The sequence below is a fragment of the Prinia subflava genome, chromosome 5 (assembly GCF_021018805.1).
Source record: "Prinia subflava isolate CZ2003 ecotype Zambia chromosome 5, Cam_Psub_1.2, whole genome shotgun sequence".
In the NCBI taxonomy this organism is placed as follows: domain Eukaryota; kingdom Metazoa; phylum Chordata; class Aves; order Passeriformes; family Cisticolidae; genus Prinia; species Prinia subflava.
Genome location: NC_086251.1, coordinates 49,454,660 through 49,473,365, shown reverse-complemented (window position 1 = coordinate 49,473,365; position 18,706 = coordinate 49,454,660). Strand labels below are relative to the sequence as shown.

General features: G+C 39.5%; 1 protein-coding gene and 1 long non-coding RNA gene across 5 annotated transcripts in view; one reads left to right on the top strand and one right to left on the bottom strand.

The window, feature by feature from the left end:
- Positions 1-783: 783 nt before the first annotated feature.
- C5H14orf132 (chromosome 5 C14orf132 homolog) overlaps positions 784-18,706 on the bottom strand; it is a 51,346-nt gene continuing 33,423 nt past the window's right edge. For 3 of the 4 annotated variants that reach the window (XM_063399308.1, XM_063399309.1, XM_063399310.1), the window contains exon 2: positions 13,805-18,282. In XM_063399308.1, the coding sequence (XP_063255378.1) occupies positions 18,058-18,282 (225 nt within the window). In that variant the 3' untranslated portion in view covers positions 13,805-18,057. Of the gene's footprint in view, positions 3,773-13,804; positions 18,283-18,706 lie in introns of those variants that run through there. The other variant, XR_010080587.1, reaches the window with a different exon arrangement.
- Positions 3,781-18,706, top strand: part of LOC134551566 (uncharacterized) — a 30,641-nt gene continuing 15,715 nt past the window's right edge. Inside the window, exons 1-4 of the long non-coding RNA XR_010080590.1 lie at positions 3,781-3,975; positions 4,078-4,198; positions 7,918-8,115; positions 9,594-9,650. This is a non-coding gene — a long non-coding RNA (uncharacterized LOC134551566). The remainder of the gene's footprint in view (positions 3,976-4,077; positions 4,199-7,917; positions 8,116-9,593; positions 9,651-18,706) is intronic.

Below are 18,706 nucleotides of genomic sequence, written 5' to 3'. Positions count from 1 at the left end.
GGTCACTGATTATTTTAGCTGACATATCAGAAGGGCTGACCATCCCTTTTCTCAGTGCAGTCCAGTACATCTGCTCCTGGTTGTGAGATGCGGTGGTGGCTGTGGGCAGTCGTGTCCTACTTACCCCTCCACTGAGCTCTAGCTGAGAATTTCCCTGCTAGAGGACACCTTTTGATGATATGCAGTTGTGGTATCCAGTTCCTTTGCTTCTTCCTCATCCAGGTTTGCCATGGATGATAAGACCAGGTTATGCTGCAGTGTGTTGCCTGTTGTGAGCTATTTAGTCTTCAATTTTTGTCCCCACAGGTAAGGTAGTACTTGGCTAACTGTTACTCTGGCCAAATCTCTTCTTTTGACAAGCAATTTACCAATAACTGCTCAACAAAGTTAAATGGCTTTTATTAGCATCAGAATTTGCATTGGTAACAATGAAGACGCCTCAGTATGCACTAGAATTTTGTAACCAGATTTTTATCTCTGGATCAGAGTTTTAGGGATCTGTATGTGTCTAAACTCTGTTCCTAAGAAAATATTTTCATATCAGCTTTCATAGATGAATTTGTTTCTACATGGAAAGGCCTGGAAAGTTCTTGAAATATGTGGGGACCTAAGTAGCCTTTTGAGCAGTTCCATCCATATAATTAGGCACACTCAAAATTCCCTGGCTAAAGACTTTCCTGGAACAGCCATTTCATCCATGCTAACAAAATGTTCTTTTCACTTGGAGAGACCTTCATTCAACACAGTCAAAGTTTCACTGTATAAGCATGGGGAAGCTAAAAATAAGCATTTAAAATGAAAGTGACAGGTGTTCCCTGTGCTTTGATAGCTGTGATCTTCACCATCACCATAGAGTGTTCTCTTGCAGCTATTCACTACTTCACTAAGCCAGCTTCGAAAAACTGTTTGCCAGCTCTCTTCTTGTTTAAAATGTGATGAAAACCTTGATCATTTCTTCTTCCCAGGCAGAGGCATGGCTTGGGAAGCAATGTATAAACAGGGGGATTCAATGTCTGGTTCAGATATGAAGAGTAAACAGGACAGCCAGCAAGGCCAAGACCTCCCAGCACCCAGACTGTTCCCTCTCTGGCAGACCAAACTTCCTCTCAGTCTGCTTTAAGAACAGACTTAAAGAACAATTGTCATTATTTCTCCCCTCCCTCATACTGCTACACTTTTAAATACTGCATTGCTATTGTATGATTCTCCAGTTTCCTCCATGCTATTGAATTCTATTTTCTGTTACAAAGTTGGGACAAAGCTGAGTGTTTATTTTCAGAAATCCAGCCCCAAAGGAAACAATTCTGGTTTTCCTCTTTTTGGCCATCTGTCTTGCTGCTAATTTGTTATGTTGAAGACAAAACTTATTTTTAGTTAATTCCTAGCTGCAGCGTGTGGCTTTGTTGCCCAGCACTGTTTTGCCTGTTTCATGATAATTTACCGAGATATTTCCGCACCGTCGTGTTCCTTTCAGTAAACATCTCTCTGAAGAAGCTTGTCTCCCATTTCACTTCTGTTACTCTTGGGAATAAGCAAAACATCTCAGATTTCTCATTGAGGGTGGAAATTGCAGTCTTGCTGAATCTGAAATTATAATTTTTTTATTTCTTTTTTTTTGGCCAACACATCTAATTACAGAATCATAGAATTGCTTGGGTTTGAAAGGGACCTTAAAGAACATTTATTTCCAACCTTCCTGCCATAAGCAGGGGCACCTTCCACTACATTGCTCAAAACTCCATCTAGCTTGGCCCCGAACTTTCAGAGACTTGGCATCCAAGCTTTTTTGAGCAACCTGCGCCAGTGCCTCACCATCCTCACAGGAAAGAATTTTTTCCTAATATCTAATCTAAACCTACACTCCTTCAGTTTAGAGCCATTACCTCTCAACCCCATCTGTCCTCACAAAAAGCCCCTTTCCTGCTTTCTTGTAGGTCCTCTTTAGGGAGTGGAAGGTGCTGTAAAATCTCTCTGGAGCCTTCTCCACGCTGAACAACCGTAACTCTCTTGATCTGTGTTCATAGGACAGGTAATAGAAATTAAAAGAATGCAGAGAAGAAAAAAACAACCCTGAACCAATACACAAAAGATCCCAAAGCATACAAAGCATCTTCTTACTCTTTTTGAAATATTAGAATAAAGTATTTCAGTTGGAAGGGACCTAAAACTTAAAGGTTTGTTGTGGATGCTGTAGATTTAAGGAAAAGCAAATAAACAAAAAAATGCCAAATGCCTCAAAGTGGCTCTCAACATCTACAATGATCACTCTCTGAATTAAGATAAGAGCTCCCACTCATTAAGATTCTGAGGTTTCCAGAATGGTGACTGCCAAACTGTAGAATGAAACCTCACAGATAAAAAGGAACCAAAATTAAAAGCAAGCATCATGTAAGAAGACAAAAACCCCCTCATAAATAGCACCCCCTACCACCCCTACCAAAAAAACCCCAAAACAAAACAAATTTAGTGGCAACACAGAAGATGCACTGCATATATTTTTTAAAGAAAATTTAAAAAACAAGAGGAAAGTTTGATCAGGGATACAGTGTCTACTAAGATGCCCTTTCTTTTGATGTGAAACACCAGAAAAAGGAAACCTTTCATTGTTATTTCTTGCCCCAGTGAGACAGGATATCACTCATGGAAAACTGGGAAAGCAGTGTCAAATAGTGGTGACAGGAAACATAACATCAGCAAATTTCTTTTAAGGCCCATTGGTCTTGGGGTGGGTTGTTTTAAAAATATGGAATGACTGAAGGACAATAGGCATCTATTTGTGAGCCAAGCAGCAGTTCTCATATCCTTATGCAGAGAATTTTCCTCTCATTGCCTTCAGGGATGCAGGTTTCCATACCAAAGGAGGAAAATACTAGTAGGATGTGAGAAACAGATTCACTCTTTTAATACATTGATTCAAAAGGGGAAAGCTGAGTCACTATTCTGCAAATAGAAACATTGACAGGTATCATGACAAAACGAAAAAGGAGAATTTTTGAGTCCCCCTGGGTTTTGAGCTTGCTAAAGAATGATAACTTGGGAGACTCCTTTTCCTCTCAGTCATGCACTTAGAAATTTTCTGGGTGGTATGTGAAATAAAGGTCTGACTTTGAACTTACTGTTAGTGGCCCTAATCAAGAAGGACCCTACTGAAGCCAGCATTGCAGTGGGTACAATAATTTGAAATGTGAGTGGAGAGGTTGAGTAAGATTTTCTTTTGGGCATCTGCTGAAAACATTGCTCAATTTGCTCCAATCAGTAAATTATGATGCTATTTTGAATAATGGAAACCAAATTCTCATGTCCTTGCTTTCAATGATTCTCAGCAAACTACATAGGAAGCCACTGAAAATAACTTTTCTGTGTTCCTAAACTGCACAAGAGAGGAAAGCTTCAAGGCTGCGTTATAGACATTCAACAATATATCAGAGAAATCTTTAAAAGGATTCCAAAGCCAGAGGACACTTTGATTATTTTACTTGATCTTGTGTATAAATAGACCACGAATTTCCAAACAGTGCTGACTCCTTTCCGTAAGAGAGTGACATTTGTTGAGAAGGAATAGTTTTTCAAAGAAACACTTTGTTGAAAAATGAATCTAGGAGAAGAAATGCACTATATTTTTGTTTCAATATCTATTTCAAGTTTGTGATTCATCTCTACATATCTAACATGACTGTATCCTAGTAAGCAGTAAGAAGGGTGGCGAGTGCCTTCTGTGAATTCCTCATGTAGTGGTGAGCAGATGGGATATAAATCATGTTGTTTTCATAGCCTGTAAAGAAAAAGACTCATCAGTCACTGCAACTGTGATGTGATATAAGGATTAGTTCATAGTAGATAATGTAGCATTCCAGGAGAGAGTTCTAATGCTGTCTCAAGGCTGAAATATTACATTACACACGATTTGTAACAGATTCAAGAGAAGGGAAATACTTTGGTTATGATTATCTCAAAGCTACTGGTCTCTCAAACAAGGTAGGAAAAACTATCATTTTGGATTTAGATTGTGCAGTCTTAGATGGTTTTCATTCATTTCATGGTATTCATTAGGAATAATACTTCAATCTCATGTCTCAGGTTTGCAGCTGTCCAGGGAAACCCCTGCACTTTCCCAGGGTCAAATCATCTCTGAAGAACGGAAAGCATTTGTAGTCTGTGCAGTAACATAACTTAAAGAAAACAGGAGAGAAAAAAGAAGGTAAGTAAATATCATTATAGAATAAAAATAGTTCTTATCAATTGCAATGTGTTGAGGTAATTTTGTAGGTCAAAGGAAAGAAGGAACATGGATAGCCTTGCATCTGGAAAATTAAGCAATTGATGCTTAGAGGCTGCTCTTTCTTGGAAGCAGATAAGGATTTTGCCTCTGATTTCATAGCAAAGAAGAAGAACCATTTATAACTTATATCAGTGCCTCATAGCCAAGCTAACTTGTTTTTAAGACTAAGGAACTGGTGATATAGACATTGCCAGGTTTACATGCAATGGCATTTTGCACACAAAAATCCAACAATCAGAAAAATTACTTCAGTTCTCACTAGAACAAGAAATTTTTAACAGTTTCCTTTCAGAAATCTCCTTCAGTTTTTTTAAATTCCACTTACAGAAACCATGATGCCATCCCCTGACTGCCTGCCTCACAGATTGCACTAAGCCAATTAAATTAAATTAAACTTATGGAACAGACAATAAAATTTGTTACTCCAAAAACTTATTGTCTTGAATCTTACTGTTGGAAAGGTTTCCACCTTGAAGAGGTAACACAGTTATAAATAATATAGTTTACTGGAAAAAATCATATGGCTGAATATCCTAACAGTGATAGAAATCAAACCAGTTGTAAAGCTGTACTGGTTTTTAATGAATTTCAAGTATAAATCTATCAATAGATAAGACTTAGGCTTCCAAGTGGCTTAAAAAGAATTCCATAATAAAGCTAAGTTTCTGAATCCTGTCGTCAGTGTTTCCATCCTAAAAAATCACAATCAACCAACCAAAAAGAACCCCAAAGCTCCAAATCCCCCAAAACTTTCAAATCTCTCCTGGAACCTAACCTGTCTAACCTGGGAACTCTCCAAGGACCTGTGGGTTCTTAAAGTTTGGTTTGGGACACCATCCAAAGGAAAGCTCTTCTGATGATCCCAAGTGGGCAGCTTGTGTTCCATGAACCACAGATTTAATCTATGAGATTCAGTGCACCACTAGAACTAATTAACTATGAAAGACTATGATATTATATTCTTTCTCCTTCCTTCTCCCCACCCCCCAGCAATGTCCAGCAGTCATTGGTCAGAGCACACACCTGAATGTGGAGAACAGCTCAGATTCCCCCTCTGCATATGGGGAGGCAAACTCCTGTTTCTGAGGTCAAGGCTGCACTCACTGAGTAGTAGAATATTGTTTGCCACACTCCCATTTTAGTGCTTAGGCACTAGATAGAGGTTAATTGGACAAGAGAGGAAATGTAACTGTTAGAGTTAGGAAACTCAGCTGGGAGTGGACAAGTCTTAAACTATTTCTCCATTGCATATTTTAAGAGGGGTAAGACAAAAAGCACCAATATGCAGTTTTGTAGACATAGTTTATTAATTCAGCCATTGTGATCAGTTCAAATTTTCTAGAAAATGCTGTGCACATTTCCAGCTGACAAATAGACATCTGAAGTTATTTAAAGGTTTTCATGTCTTCTAGACAATTTTTTTCTATATTTATAAGTGGAATGTATGCTAACTTTTAAATACCTTCCTGAGATGAAGCGAGAATTGAAATCAGAAGCAAGCAGAGGTGAGACCTATTCTGCATGAAAATATTATTGCCTTCAAATACCCCCAGCCAAGTGATTACACTTTTCAAGTTGGTCAGGAGAGGAGAAATCTCAAAATGACACTGTAGTAATCAGTAAGAGCAGCTAAGGTATGTAGAACTCTTCAGCTGACTTGGCCTCAAGTTTCAATACCTGCTTCAGAAATTATTGCATTTCTCATTGAACCTGAGCAGTTAACCCTATGGGTTCTATCATCAGCTGAACCTTGGGATCTATGCTACCAAAACTTTCAGCTGCAAAAACCTCAAGGTGAACAAGTAATAATCAGTCTTTAGGTGGCATCACTTTTCACAGTGGAGACTTGAGATACCAATTTTGGCATTTCACTTTTTCAGTGAAATCTTAACACGGATGTGACCGAAACACATCAGGATAAACTAACATGGTTGTAGTTATGCTAAATAAAGTGGAAGAAATGTGTGCAATGACATGATACTTAACAGGTTATGAAAATACAATCTTATTTTACAATCTTTGTTGTCATGAAAAACTTGCTACATTAAGTGGGAGATGCATGAGGAATGGGAAGTGAAGTCCCTTGGAAAGTGAAGTCCATTGATGGTGTCCAGGGGACATGTCAAAGTCATGCCCAAGTCGCTCTTGCCATTGGAGTGTCAGTCACAGGATTGCTCCTGGACTTGTCCTGAAGAGTTGCCCTTCCAGCAGGCTACACAAAGCACAATCTCTCCTTCAAGAGGACAGTCAGAATAAACCCTACAGGCAAAATTTGACTTTCTGTGCTCAGAAACTGTCTGAGGTTTTATAGTGGGTTTGTGTATAGGTTTTTTTTTTTTTCTGTTTGTATTTCTTTTATTCTGTTTTATGTTTTGAGTTGGTTTGTTTGGTTATTTTCCTGATTAAATCTTGCTATTGTGCTATTATTTTGTCTCTGGGATGTGCAAGGAATAGGCAATTGACACCTGCAGTGCAGGAAAAAATCTCCTGATGTTTAGATTTTTCATTTCCAGTTGTGGAATGGTCCTGCATTCTAGTTCTGATTATCTGATGTGATAGCATTTTCCGTGGCTTGTATTATAAAATAGAGGAAATAGTCAAGTGGCTTGAGAGACATTATCCTCGCTTCTATGCCAATTTTGCTCTGATGTTTTTGTTCTGATGGGTTTTTTTGGTGCTGCTTTATTTTAATATAAAACATTCATTGCTCCACCACTTGATTTAACAGCTATTCTTTTCCCGTGGTCCTTTCCTGTTAAAATGGAAGTGTGTTACAATGGAAGTCTCACCGTGCAGGTTTGAAGGAGGCACTTCCTATGTCCCTGCAGTGAGTCATGGGGTTTATGTGAGCAGGGAATTGGGGTGACCTACAGCCAGCTCCCCAGGCCAGCTGTGTGGGGCTGCCCAGAGTCTGCCCTGGGGAGCCCTCGCACAGCCCCAGACAGGAGGTGGCACAGAGCCCTCTTTCCCAGCCCCACACTGCACACAAACCCACGGGAAGCACAGCAGCTCCTCGTCACAGCAGCCCTGCTGTGGTTTGTGTGAGCACTTGTGACAATCTCCTGTGCTGAGCAGACAGCCAGTCAGTTCAGAAGCAGAACTTTTTAGATCCCCAAGTAATTTGTTCATGGTCCATCAGGTTTCTGAGACAGCTTTTCCCTACTTAGCCAGAATTAATGCACAGGATGTACAGAAGCACTGAACGAAGCAGAGCCCTGCTGTCGAGCCATAAAGTATGGGTGGTTCTCATCTAACTTAAATCAGCCTCCCTGCAGAAAACATTCTTAACTGGGCACTTCAACACACATTAAAACCATCTCATGAGCTGATTTTATTACAGAACAGATAATAGATTATGAAAAAATATATTGCATAGTTTGACACAGTATGCTGTGCATATACTGATAAATTTAATAATTGCTTCAGTGGCAAGATTATATTAAAAATGTTAGTACATGAATATCCAATGCTGGTTGCTGCTATGCTGTCCCACTGTACTGCACTAAAAATGCTCTGATTCTTGTAATATCAAAGGTCTCCACTTCTTATAGATAATATCGAACTAAACAAAACTATTCTGAAATAGGACAAAATATTGTTATTTTTTATGCTTGTTTGTCTTGTTTTTTCACATTCAGAATGTATTTTTTTCCCAAAATTGCCTGAAGAACAGAAATTCTAGATTGTGATTGGAAGATGGAAAAATCAAGGTTTCATCTGGAGTATCCTACAATCAGAAGGAAAGCAGCTAGGACAACAACTTTAAGAATTAAGTCCTACATATCTTCGAGCTACAAAAGAAACAGGAAGATAAGGACAATTTTTCCAAGGCCAAGGTTTGAGTTTGATTTTAGGAAAGTCCAGTCAAGTGTACTTCGAAAGACAGGACAAAATCAAGCCAGGAAATAGCAAGTAGAAATTATTAGGGAAGGTTACACAGAGGATAGAAATGCATTTGGCTAAGAGCAGCTGGTGTGCTCACAAAAATTATTCAAAAAACCACAGAAACATGAGACTTTCAAAAGAATTAATGAGTGTTTAGATTTACCAGAAGGTGAAAGAAATAAGTACTTTGTAAGTATTTTGTTTCCATCAGCTGTTATTGCAGAGGACTTTGAGGTATATTTACTCAAAATCTTTTAAAATAATAAATATTGATAAAGATCAACAGTTTGGGTATTAGCACAAGGTAAGAAATGAAAGAGTAGAGAGATTAAAAAAAGGAAATTAAAAGCACCAGCTTGGAAGAAAAGCTGAGCTGCTAAAAAAATTAAATTCCCAGTTTAAAATTGTTTGCTACACTGAAAGCCCTGGGAATCATAAATCATTTTACCTATCCTTTAAGGCGTCACTAGGGAAATTCAGAGAGCAGTAAACCTTGATTCTGTACCCAACTAACATCTGTAAGCATAAAATCTTTGTAATTCAAAACAGAAATGACAACAAAAAAATCTTCATAAAAGGAGTGTCTTTCTTGCCTCTAACGGGCAAAGATTGTCTGAATATGTAAAGAAAATATGGAAATTAGTTGATCTCGTGTATTCAGGATGATAAGGTCTGCTTTCACAAAATGTAATACAAATTTTATGGGTGACTTTCTTAGCTCATAATAACACGTTTGCAAGCAATAGCAAAAGGCAAGCTCCTGTTTGAGTCCATTGTTTCTGTTTAGACAGGAGGCAGTGAAATGGGTAGCAGGTTCTTTATGAAGGAACCTCATCCACACCCATGTAAGATATGTAAGATATGTGCCTGCTGCTGTTAAAGCAATGAAGTCATTTGGTCATGTTTGAATTAATTATTTTCATCCTAAAGAAAACTGTAACGTAGCATTAGACACAGCAAAATATGTCAGCTGAAATGCTACAGTGCACAGGCTCTCTTGGGCTGAAGGACTGATGTTCTTTGTTAGTCTCACTACAGAGCAATTTACATTAGCAGACAGATAATTTATGTTGAAAATGCTGTGCAAAAACCAGTGCTGACTATTTCAATTGGCTTTATGAACACATATAGCTAAATTTTTAAATGACTGTTGAACAGAACATTCTCTTCCGTTTCTAGAGTATACTCATTTCTTAATATTGTGCAGAATTTAGAAATTAACAGAAATGTGATCAGTATGATTCCATAGTTGCAATGGAAAAGTGAATTATAATTAGATATTGCTGTAGTTTAGCAATTGCACTTTCTTACATTCCGATGGGTAAATTCTGGAATATGAAGTGTTAGATTGATAAAGACTGGGACTAGATAAAACATGATTTTTAAAATTTTAATTTTAATTTTAATTTTTATTTTTATTTTTTGTCAGACTTGCTAGCAGGATTGGCTCATGCATCTTCATGATCCGAGTTTGCTACATTCAAAGGTAAGTCAATTTTAAATTTCAAATTGTGCTTTAAGAGGTTGCTTAGCATGTCCTTTTGTCATTCTTTCAGAAGACAAATCCCTTCAGAAACTGTAAGGAAAGGCCCATAATAATTTATATACTGTATTATATTAGCAAAGCTGAATGTTTTCCTTTCTTCCTATTGCCACTATCTGTCTTGGCAAAGCTTGCTGGACATCCTGCAGCGAGGTCTGATGTCCCCTTTAATTCCTCAGAAGCCTCTGGTCAGGGTTTTGGGGCCACAGACACAAAGGCACCTGCACAGCTCCGTGAGTCAGGATGGCCAAGCTCAGCTGAGGAGAGAACTGGCAGAGGGCAGAGACACAAGGGCTCGTGGTGTGAGGGCTTCTGAGCTAATGTTGGAAGAAAACAGGACTGTTTTTTGGGCTCCCAGATGTACTTCTTGAACTTTGAGAGTTGGTAAATGCATTTCTGTAGAAATAGTGTTCTTTCCATGCCATATATTCAACAGAGATGGTTTCCCAAGGCTACCAAATCATGCAGATTTCTAAATTGTAAGAAATTACTAGTGTCAGAGTATCACTGGAAGTAATAATTAAATAACTGCAATTCCAGACTTCTAACTACTCTCAAGTAAACTGAGAACAAAATGAAAAATCACACACCATTATCAATTTGAAGAACTTTATCCAAAACCACAATTTCCATCTGATAGTAACAAAACTTGTCATTTTCACCATAGTAAAGGAATGAACCAGTACTAAATACACACATAGTGAATGCAGTCAATAACTGGAAAAGGAGCTTAAAAGAATACATTTCTCTTAACTGAACTGGCTAATTACAGTAAACGTGGAGAAAGCAGAGGGCATTTTTAAAGTTGTTTATGTCTTTACAGGTAGAGCTCCACAATCCAAGAACAATGATTACAACAGTAAAGGTTTTTCTAGAAACCAACCCATGTATTACAAAAACAATACAGAGAATCCCTGCAAACCTGATAGTGTACAAAGCAGGGTAGCAGAGAGAAAGCACAAGAGAATTAAATTGTCCAGGAATATTAAGAAAAGGTAACAGTGCATCCTAAAGGGCTCCTGTAAAGCTGCTTTACATGAACTGAAGAATATAATTTCCATATGACTGTGACTTTGTGTGAAGCACAGATGCCTTCAGAAGTGTCACTATTTAGCTTTTTTGGGGGAAAAAAGCCCCAAAGAATTAGGCAGTATTTGAGATAACTGAAAAACAAACATAACAGGCTACCTCACAAAGCTAACTACCAGATTTATTTACATAAGCTTCACATTTCACTGAGACTTTGTACTCCACTCCTTCTAAACTTCCAAACTTCAGAACTGGAAGAGGACTTAGTTAGAGAAAGAACAAATATTTCTCAGGTTAGGTACTCACACTAGGAAAAAATAGTGCAACTGTTTGCTACATTATATATCCTTCCAGTACATCTATCAAAATATTCAGACTCGGTTTTATTACCTTCTCGTTTTAAAAAAAAATACAGCATTCTGCTTTCTTTCTTGCTTTTGATCAGGAAATTACAGACATCTTCACATTTAAAATAAAACCCCAGCAACCCACAGCCAGTCCTGCAAACTGTTTCAGTGATGCAGATGTCAGAAGTACAGAAGAGGTGTTATTAATGCAGTTGACTCCAGGTGGAGGCAAAGGTCCCTCTGGATAGAGCAGCGTGCAGGCTCAGGAACTTCGATCATCCTTATGAAGGCAGCAGCTGAGATGGATTTTAGGCCTAGACCTGGAACAGTCCAGTCTTATTTGTTCACTAGTGGGAGTGGACTCCTCAGGAAATGCAATCTCACCGTAGTGGCTGCAGCTCAGGAAGCTCCCAGAACACAAGGCTGCACAGCTCCTCCCTCAGTGCTGGCAAAAGAATGCACTTCATTTTGGGTACAATGAGATTTCTAAATGCTCAGTCTGGCCACAGCAGCTTGGCTGTGCATCTGAGAACTGCAGGTGTGACTGGATTTGAAATGGCTTAGCACACTGTGGCTGTTTTTCTTTACTGAATAGGCTGCTCCTTACTGGCCCTGACCCCACAGTAAATCACATGGAGCTTTTCTATTCTCCTTAGGGCCCACCCCCTCTGCCCTCACCTCACCCCAAGAGCATTACCACTGATTCTGATCTGCTAAAAACAAAGAACTTTGGGTTGGGAAAAGCTCAGTAAATGCTGGCTGAAGAACAGTGCAGTGTATTTACAAAGTCTGAATTTTGGAAAGGTAACTTTGCATTGTATGGATACTGACAACACAGTTACCAAGCTTCATGGCCACATCCTGCTCTTCTACTTAGGGGAAACTCTTTGTGGTTTGCTAAGGCAGATAATAATTAAGATTTTCTCCCAAGAAGAGGCCTTGTGCCACTGTTCTTTGCTCTCACTGTGGAATGTCCTTACTGATCACCAACCTTACTCTCAGAGGTCAGTCGAGGAGCTGGCTAAAAAGGGCTGAAGAACACTTCTGGCTTCCAAATGTTCACGTGCTCTGATCCCAAGGAATGAAAAGAATATAACAAAGACAAGGGGAGAAATAAAATGAAGGCATAGAGACAATGTGATGGTGACAATGAGTTTAAAGAGATGGATGTGAGTTCGTATCAGGGGTTATCTGAACAGGGAACCTGGGGAGGTTCCTGGGGAGGAATGAGGAATGATACAGCCTAAAGAGTTGGGCAGTGACTTTGGAGATATTCTGTGATTCTTCTGCTTGTTTCTGTTCTCAGCATCTTTAAAGTCTGGGTAATAAGATCTCCCTTGGGACCTACTGGCAAAAAACTGAAGATTAAATGAGACAATGCTACTGTACAGATGATCCTTGACGCATTCCATGCTTAAGAAAATAGGGTGGTTTTTGCTTTTGCAGAGCTTTGGGAGGCAAATCCTATATGTATTCTACCAACACAGGAGCCTTTTAGAGTATTTTCTACAACTGAAAAGAGTAGTCTGGAAAGATAGAATGGATGGCTCGATGCTCCCAAAAATTCCCAAAGAGAAGGAGACTCTTTGTGGTCACACAAAAGGGCACTTGCCTTGCAATCAACAGCTCAAGTCTGCCTATGCCACTCAGGAAAAACTGCCTTCAGAGACATGTCTTTGATGGGGACATGTTTCTGTTATCAGGGTTTTCTTTTCCAGTTCCTGGCTGTGTTGCTGCAATTTCCAAACCAGCAAAAGTAGTTCTGGCCATGTTGTTTCAGTGTAAATGCTCTGGGACAGGCCAGAATGAGACAAAATTGTCATGCATTTTGTTCTGCAAAGGCAAATATTTCCCTGGAACTGCTTATGTAGGTAATTGGACACCTTCTTCCTTCTTTGTGCCTGAAAGACACAAACTAAAATAGGACATAGCTGGTCCACAGCTGTTAGGAGTTCCCTACATGTCCAGAAAAGAGCATAGTGGTGACTTCATTTTCCCTTTTTTGAGCTGAAAAGATGAGGTAAAAGGCAAAGATGGAATGTATGAGGAAACAAAAAGTTAGTGTCAGATTAAGGGCAGTAGGAAACTTTAAGGCTCAGGATGCTTTGACTGCTTTAGGACATTCCCAGGCAAGGGGTAAAGGGGTAATTGGATGTTAAACCACCTCTATTTTGACCTTATGGTTACTGAACAATATACCAGTAACAATACAGCTAACAGATTATTGATCTCTGCCTCTCCTTCTGAATGCTTGTTCCCCTGAGGATGAGCAGGCTGTGGTGAGCAGGGACATGCTGTATCTGGTGGTTTGGCTCACACTCAGCTCTGGCTGTGTGTCCAGCAAGGCAGCAGGGCTCAGAGGGACACAGCAGCACTCAATGACCCACTCAGCCCTGCCTGTCAGAACCCCCACGGCTGACATTATCACCAGGGACCTCACTGCCCTTTCCTTTCTGCGCATTAACCACACGAAATCCAATTCTCCACAGCTCCGAACATTCCAAAAGCACAGACATAGTTTGATCTGGGATTCTGATCTTTAGTCTATTTACCTCAAATGGAGATCATCCTTAAAAAGAGCAATTTTCCAGATTCTACTCTGTGATTAGCCACAGGTAACTCAGTCAAATTACCCTGGATAAATGGACAGTGCTACATGAAATGAATAACTCTCAGCAGCCTGCAGAGAAATGTGAAGAGGATGTTAACAACTGGAATTGCTTGAGAATAGCAAAATGAAAGCTTTTAATAATAGACAAAATACATAACAACCCATAGACTAGAGGCTCCTGTTTTCATTTGGTCCCAGACACAAAGGTGTATTTTTTTCTTTTGTGTTGAAATGGGTGTACAGGGTAAGACAATAATGGCTGGATGCTTCTATTTACTCTTGATTTGGGACTGATTATTACAGTCTGCTCAGCAGTTGGGTGGGATGCTGACTGGCCTCAAGTACTGTTGCAAGTGAGGATTTTGGAGCAGGGATCTCATTACTTATGAGATATCTATGACTCATCTGCCCACTGAAAAGGCTAAATACATTATTTGTCGCAGACAAGTCTCTCTGCTACTCCTGTTGCATCAATTTCAAAATTGGTTTTTCAGTTTTGCAAATCTGTTGACACAGAAATACAGGGTGTTAATGCTGTGGGCAAGTACAGACTGCTACTTGCAGATAAAAATACAACAGGAATAGCTGTGTGGGTTGCCCACTCAGTTCTCCTTTCTAATGGGCCATTGCACCCACCTGAATAACTCTTCAGCCTTTAGTCTCTTTGATTTGGTGGCTGCACAGCTGCTGTGTTGAGCTGCTGGCTGCTTTGAGAAAAAAAAATTTAGAGGCAGCTTTATTATTTGGTATGTTGCCATAGATCCCTAGAGGGCATGGCTAAAACAGAATTATTAGGGCACCCCAGTTTGTCTTCCTTGGCTCATTGATAACTTTGCAGGCAAAATTGCTTCTTGTGTTTGTGCAACGAGGTTGCACAACACAGCTGGAGGTAAAACACCCCTCGAGGTAGAGCACACAGAAAGTGGTTTGCTTCATCTACCCCAGAATGAACTGCAGCCAGGATTTTCTAACTGCGATCTGTGCTAGACATTTTTAATTGAAGCACTGATCAAGTGGAATCCTTTTCTCAGGCTGATTCACAAAGTGCTCAGCAAAGCACAGAACCCTCTTCTTTTAAAGAAAAGCTTCAGAAAACAGCTCTGGGGAATGTGTTTGGGTTTCCCCATCATTCCTCAGAGAGTGACATCAATTATCCAGCTGCCTGGCTCCAATGAAAGGAGAAGCTACAGTGCTCCAAGTCAAGCTGTGTTGACAGTTCAAGAGGCAACACATTTCACTGGACCATACCTGTGAAACATCCACCACCCAGCCACTGCTCCATTCCCCTCTGTAGCTTCTCTGAACTTTACGATGATTTAGTGCCCTTTCTTTTTTCAATGGCTTAATTTAAACCTTCGTTAACCTCCCAGAAGAGAGAAGTGGTTGTAGTGGATGAAACCAGAACACAACATCCAGAAATACAGTGTGCATATTATCACGAAGTAGATCAGATCTTGAACCAGCTCTGGCCACTGCAGTTCAGGAATCTTCAGTACACCTGACAATATTCCACACAGACCCTCACATGCAGTATCCTTGTACCTGCATCCTAAAACTAACTTTTCCTCCCGACAGAGAAGTTGTACAGTCAGTGTGCAGTTTAACTATGAGGCAGAAGATGCCTGCACTTGCAGCTTGCACCCAGCTTGCCATGTCACCCTGTCAAGCCAATTACTTAAATTAAAGTTTTGTCTGGCCCTTCTTGACAACAAAGCCTCTAACAATGAAAATATGTATGATGATGATGTGGATGCAGGAGGTGGAACTCATTGTTTTCCATTGCTCCTGATATTACTATCAGTTTCACACAAAAGTAGGGCATTTTCTTTGGGAAAAGCAACACAAAAGTGTCACTTGGTTTCATTAGCTGAACAGTGGTCCTTTACTGTTCCCACTCTAATGCTTTTCTTCATGGTTGAAGAGTTTAGTCCAGTGCTGTGGGAGACAGATGCAGACATTGCTAATTGCACCAAGATTAATATTCTAGGAAATTTAAGCAAAGCACTCCACTAGCAAATTCATTAAGCACCAGAATAATCCCACTGGGCAAGTACCATTGTGTCAAATTGGCTTTAGTCATGGTGGAAATGTTTTGCTCTTTATGCAAAAATGCTTGCAGGATCTGGCCTAACTACACAGCCTGTAGGAACAATGAAGAAAAGTCCGTGAGTAACTCATAAAATTACAAAGGCAACAGAATATCAGAAAATGGTTGGGGACAGTACATTACATTAAGCAATATTTTCATGGATCCTACATGTTTACACACCAGACCTTGTCCTGCTCAATTCTGTTGGAAATTGGAAAGTTGGAAACTTCTCTGCAGTTTTCCAACAGCTTCATTTCTGCTCAGCAAGAATAAGGAGGGGTGCAAAAACAAGGTACACTATTTATGCAGCTCCTGTCTTTTCACTGTCCTGTAGCTAGGAAGGAATTAATAGCTATTTTAGAAAACGAAAATCACTATTTTTCTATCATTCTTAAGACTAAAGTTATCTTATTGCGCAGAATTTGCTTTCCCTCTGATCTTTCAGAACTGGGCTTCTCAAACTTTTTCCCAGTATAGGTCTTGTCTGTCCTCAACCATCTTCACAAAATCCTGCCTCCAAATAGGGAAATAACAACACACACAGAAGCTCATAATTGGTGTTCTCAGCCTTAAAATAACCTAATTTCTTTTCTTCTCACTGCTAGCTCTGTTTGCATCTTTCCTAGCTTTAAAGGACAGTTCATAGAGAGGAAAAAATATACACAGTGACTGCTGAGTAGTTCTAAATACAGATTTGGGGCCTGCTGGTTTAATTCAAGTAACTGTCCACCAGCCCTGCAGGAAAATGGGTTTAAAGAGAAAAGACAAAAATCCAAACCTCTCTATACATTCAGCAGCTCTTAGCCCAGCCTCAAGCTCAGTGGCAGGCAAGTGTCAAAAATAGTCTCTGTGCCTGCAGACAAGGCTTTCTGGAATTAGGGTAGTAGCTATATGAGACAGAAAACCTAGACAGTACATGCAGACACAGAAGAAGAATTTGTCTGCTGCTCTCAAAGTGCATACATTTTATGTATTGTTGCTTGATTTTTATGGGGGTGCAGGAAGATTTCCAACAGCAGTGGGTTTTTTTTCTTTTCTCAAGATTTCACAGTCTCTCAAGCAAGGGAGGCTACAGCTTGTCTTGAAAGGATACAGCTCTTGAAAATTAATTGCCCATGGGAAAAAATGCAGTAAAAATGTTACCTCTCAGTGGAACAAATCCAAAGGATAATCAGAGTCATGACCCAAAGCCAGCTATAAAAAAATCACTTCCAAGACCCTCACAGAACCCAAAGATACATTAATACTGAGATATAAGCACTTGCCCATCTGACACTTATTACTTTTCTTGTATTGTTTCTACCCCAGGACATATCAAACTCTTGAATTCACCCCCACATAAGCACAGAAGTGCCCAACCTTTCTTTTATCTTTCTCATAGACATATTCACTATTAATTAGGCTTCACAATTTTCCCATCATTCTTCCAGTACATTAACAACCTTATGAAAGTGGTATGAGGCTTTTGTTTCCCGGCACCGACACATTTACAAACCACTGCAACCCAGTGCCTCTAGACAGAAATGCTCTGTTTATCATTTTCTCCTCTGAAATTCAGAGGGTCTGCAGAGCAGCAATAGCTGTGCCTCCTCCCGAACAGCAGGCAGGTTCAGCATCACTTTATTGATTACCAGCTCCAGTTACTGATACTGGAAGGTAACAGACAGCCTGCCTCTGCCTGTTCATGGCTGTGAGACCCATGATTTTGAATACAGCCCAGGAGTCTACAGCCATGCTGAAGAATTACACATAATGAACTTGGACTTCATCAGAACCGAGCCAATGCCAACCACTTGGTCCATCCAGGAAATTAAGATGTCCAGAAAACACGACCTGGAACAATTCCATGTAACATTATTCTACAGTAAAAAAATGCACAAAAAAACCCTCCCAAAACTGCAGATGAGCTGCTAGAAAATTCTACAATAGAAAATAAGCACTTTCTATATAAATATCTCTCTGTATTTACTATAGCCTAGTTGATCTCTCTTTTATTACATTTCTATACAAAACTGGTATTGGCTCTGTTCTCAAATAAAGCTCTCACCTCCATACAATTTGCATCCAAACTTTCTGCCATCAAGACTTAAGATGATTAACTCGCATTTCATTTCCATGACTGTGGCAGCACATAATCAACAAAGTCTCTACTTTTATGTATTTATATAGATATAAATATACATGTATATATACACACATACATACATACATACATACACATGACAAATACTGTTGAAGATTTCCTTTCTTCCAGTGTTTGTAGTGACAGTCATCCTAGAAGGTGAAGGCATACACCACTCCCACAACCACAATATTTCCAATTGTTGCTATTATTGCAATCCATAACAATATGGCATCATTTGAAGAACGGGATGTCTCTTCTGGTGGATTCTGCATGGAAGAAGCTGCATGGACGTTGGCTGATGAGTTAAACAGGGAGTACTCTGTACTAAAGTCCTCGTTGGGTGAGTCCATAAAGGCTCCTCCCATAACAGGAAGCTGTGAAGAAAAACATGGCAAAATCAGACAGAAAGCTACTATTTGCTTTTGAATTCTCTCAAGGTCATTATTAAAGACTAAGCATTAGTTAACTTGCAAAATTACTGAGATTTCGTGTACATGGTGCTAACCTGTCAGGAATATCATAGGCTGTAATATTTCTCCCATTTCTGTTGGAATCAATATTATCGAAGAAAACCTATGTATAATACAGACAATATACAGAATATATATAGCATGCAGGCTTCAAGTCAGCCTAAGTAATCATATGCATTTAGAAAAGATACCCATATACACAAAGCACTCCCATACCAGAATGTGAGCTGATAGCAACAGGATTGTTTTGTGACTACCAGCAAAGGTATTGTGTCACTGCAAGACATTGCACAGCACAGCAAGGATCTGATGCAGAGAATTTGTTCTC